The sequence below is a fragment of the Manacus vitellinus genome, unplaced genomic scaffold (assembly GCF_001715985.3).
Source record: "Manacus vitellinus isolate BGI_N305 unplaced genomic scaffold, ASM171598v3 ctg7180002425678_pilon, whole genome shotgun sequence".
NCBI lineage: Eukaryota > Metazoa > Chordata > Aves > Passeriformes > Pipridae > Manacus > Manacus vitellinus.
The window spans coordinates 9,881-14,023 of record NW_021937593.1 but is presented as its reverse complement, the minus strand read 5'-3'; the positions used below and the strand labels follow the sequence as shown (position 1 = coordinate 14,023).

Genomic DNA, 4,143 nt, shown 5'->3' with positions numbered 1-4,143 from the left:
TGTATAAATATTCTATATTGTATTAATGCAAATGTCTGCATTGTTTCAGAACTTCCAGGACGGGCTTGGATGTCTTCTTATACATACACATAAAATAAAACTTAAAAACTGCCTTGAAGTTTAAAAGCTGAAAATTGTGGTCCCATTGAGAATGTTGTGAAATACATCTTGTAGCTGGCCCACTATGGCAACTTGAAATGTGGCTACAGTCTTCATATCTAACCTGGAAATCTGATGGTCAGAGTCAAACTGGAATTATCTGGCTGATAGGCTTAGTCTAGAAACTCTCATCGTGCTTGAACAAGCTGACTGCTGTTCTTTGGAAGGGGCTTTAAGGATAGAGGTGATTTTCTCTGACAAGCTCTCCTTAGAAACTCCTGTGCTGATTCTTGACAAGCAAATAAAGATTCAGTCTTCTAGTTGACGTTAGTAAGCTTTGTGGGTATATCTGAGAAAATATTTGCGTATGTTTGTTTTATATTGTGTCATTGTGAAATAACACATTTGTGCAGTTAGTCAAGTGAAGAGTCGTGGAGATCATTCAGGTAATAAAATCCATTCGTTTTTTCACCTTTGAATTACTGGAAAAAAGCAATTTCTGTAAGTGCTCTGATAGTTCAAGGTAATGTCTGAAAATACTGTGTCCACAAGAAAAGTGAGCTACACATCATTAAGTAGAACCATGACTTTCACTATTCCTTCCACAGGTGTTTTCCATTAGAATATGTCTGCCACATTCAGACCTATTTTAAGTAAATTCACAAGGAAATGCCTCTTTACATGTTTATCCTGGAAAGGCAGATAGGTGTTTTATTTTATAAAGCAGTCTAGAAGTTTTCTATTCTTCAAATGAAAAAATATTTTTCAGAACATAGTAGTGCAGTTTGGTAATGTATTTCTAACTGCCATTAGAGACACTTAAAATTAAAAAATAATAAAATTTGTAAAACAGAAATGACTGTTTATTAGAAATTCTGGTGAAAGGGGTATTTGCCTGCATAATGTTTGTGTAAAAAATTTATGTTCTTTATGTACACTTATTTTAATAAGAACTCTACTGTAACACTTTCCTTTTGGTGATCTTGTAAAATATTAATGTGTAATGATGCTGTACTTTAAGGTTATGATATATCATCTCTTAAATAACATGTAAAAAAGTGTACTGGCTTGCTAGAAATTCTCTCATGACAAATACCTAGCATCAATCATTTCCAGTAATAATTTTTAGTTTTGAAAAACAGCTTTGCTCTTAAAGACAGAACCTGTATCTTACAAATGCTCTACTTTATATAGTGAAAAAAAAAACAAATAAGTGAGTTGTGATATAGACTATATGGTCACTTCATTTCAGTGTCCATTTTCTCCCTGGTTTTCAAAGTTCATGATATCACAAATGGTTGAAAAGAATACATTTGTCTTCTGCTCTCTGTACATATAACTGAGATGCAGTAAAAGCGTGATTTAAATTCTGCAGCTGTTTAAAATATTTAAAGTTTGGTGTTTCTTAAACCATCTGTATCATTTGGGTAAGTGTTGCTTTTTTTGACTTCTTTCCTAATACTCTTCAGACTTAGAGGATATATTAGATATTCAGGAAGCTAAACATTTCTTATTATTGTATTTTTTTTCTTTACATGAAATCATTTAAAGGAGTGCTGTTTATGTAATTTAACTTAATCTACATTGAAAGGCATTTTGTAAGCAACTGAGAAACCTTGGATGAGTTTTTTGCATCTGTTTTAGTAGCAGACTGTGGTTGCAATAATATGAATGTTTTCTCCCAATAGCATCAACGACTTCTTGACATTCTGGAAGCAGAGAAGGAAGTCTTATCAGAAAAGATAGAAGAAGCTTTGATGCAGCAGTCACAAAAGCACAAGGTATTGCTTTTGTTTACAACAAAAAAAGGGCGATCTGATCAGCACCATGGAGATCATTGGGAATGATCCTGTCACATTTATTGACAGGAAGAGGAAACTTTCTTAAGCACTTTGACAGTTTGAAATTATTTTGAGCCACTCCTCTGTTGTGTATTGCAGTTTAATTTTTCACAACATTTGCAGGAAGTGCTGGACAAATGTTTGGATGAAGAAAGACAAAGAAGTAAGGAGGCTGTGGCAGCTGCTGCCAAGGTATCTCTTGTTAATTTAGTAGATGTGCAATGTGGATTCCACGTGTGTCATTAGAAATGCCAAGTTCAGCAACTCGTTTTTATTTCATAACCAGATTTATCAAACTCTGCGTTCTCATCTGTGTTTAAGAGAAGCTAATTCCATTAATCATGAACATACCTGCTATATATTCCATTAATCATGAACATACCTGCTATATCCTATGCCTTGATACAGAGAGTCAGTGTAAATTCTATGGGGGATAACCTCTCAGTTGTTTATGACAAGAAGTCATAATATTGCATTTCAGGTTTTGCCATCCCCAAAATATCTGGTTTTGTGGTCTTTCAACATCATTGCATCTCGATTTGAAGAGCTGGGTGGGAGGTCAAGTGTTCATCTTAGTAAGACAATTATCATTGTGTCTTACTTAACTTTTGTTAAATATGGTTGTTTTCAATGAGGAGAGAACTATTTCATAAATCATTAAAACAGGGACATTTTAACAGGTTTTCAATTATTTTATTTAAGTGAATGTTTGACTAAAAGTGAGTATTCAGTTTTTAAAATATGATTTCTCCTGTCTTCTTCATTAGTAAGTGCATTGGTGTTAGGACAGTAATTTTGTAGATGTGAAGCTATCTTTCATTTCTAATGCTGTTGTAGAATCCAGTTGCATGTAATGATCTGGGAAAACTAGTGATGTATATTACCTAGTGCAGCTCATAAGGCTATATTAGAATTTTCTGTATATTTTTATGTGTATTATATGAACACTAGCTGAGCACCTCTCTGAATAACATTCGATAAAAAAAGAAACATTTGTTACATGGTTGACATCTACAGGAAAATGTGTATAGTAGAATACCTTTATTTAATAGGGCTTTTTTAAAAAAAATATTGTATTTTTAAATATCTAAGTGAAAAATCAAGTGCCAATGAATTGCAAGAAACAGCTTTATTTGTAGGTGGAGGTATCTGATGAACATCATATTTTTTGCCATTTCTGACTTCACTTGCCCAGATCTATAATCACCTCCAAGGGGCATTGGAAAGACCCGTAAGATTATTAAATTGAGGGGTTTGCAAATGTGGGTTTTGGCCCATATTTGCTTATTTTGAACTTCAGTTTGCCATAATTTATTTGTAGATATTATGCAATAGTTATCATGCTGATAGATATATCTGTGTGGCTACTTTGCCACAGAAAACGCTCAGACTTTTGGCACTTCAGAAGTTTGTAGGTAAGAACAGGAATATCTCCTACACAGGAATATCATGGCAGGCCCATGATGTGCCTACTTTTACGTGGGTTTTGCTGCATGATTTTTGTGCTAAGCAAACTAGTTATGAGATACTGTACTTTTGGTAGAGGGGAATTTAAGAGCCTTACTTGTAACTTCCTTTTCCTTTCTGTAACTACACAAGTCATTGTCTGGAGCTAATACCTGCTTCAGACAAATTTAAGTTCACAGTTCAGAAGTGAAAATGCTCATGTCCAATATCTTATCAGCTCGTAGATCTCATTAGGAAAAGGTAATATATTTGAGTTAGGCACTTGTGTTGGGTGTGTTGGTCATCTCGTTGTGCCTCATTTGTTTGAAAGGCTGAGAAAGAAGCAGTGCAGGAGGCTGTTCTGAAAGCAGTAGAGGAGGAGAGGAGGAATATGGAGAAGATTCATGCAGAAGAAAGAAAAATGTGGGAAGCAGAACGTGATAGTCATAAAGAGAAGATTGCCCAGGCTGTTTCAGAAGCCATGGAGGAACAAAGAAAGCAGAATCAGGTTGGTATATTTTACCCTTCCAGTGGACCTGCTTTATGTATTTTATTTTTGCATTTCAACGTCTTCCAAATGTTGTGGTAGATTTTCTTGTGGCATCTTGTCATTCATCAGTGCACATAGTTGATCTTTGCAATGCACAGCAATCTTTTTGGTTTATTTTCATCTAGACTGTTGTGTGGAGAGAGGCTGACACGTAAAGAATAAAATTCCTGGGACACTTAGAGGCACACAGATTGAAATGAGATAAAT

The 4,143-nt window shown here is 34.6% G+C and overlaps 1 protein-coding gene across 1 annotated transcript; it reads left to right on the top strand.

Moving 5' to 3' along the window:
• Positions 1-1,787: 1,787 nt before the first annotated feature.
• On the top strand, positions 1,788-3,894 carry LOC108642574 (coiled-coil domain-containing protein 91-like; the record flags this gene model as incomplete). Its single annotated transcript, XM_018087050.1, has 3 exons — positions 1,788-1,880; positions 2,064-2,132; positions 3,718-3,894. Coding segments are annotated over 3 exons (339 nt in total), but the record flags the coding sequence as incomplete, so codon positions are not given.
• Between the last annotated feature and the right edge of the window lie 249 nt (positions 3,895-4,143).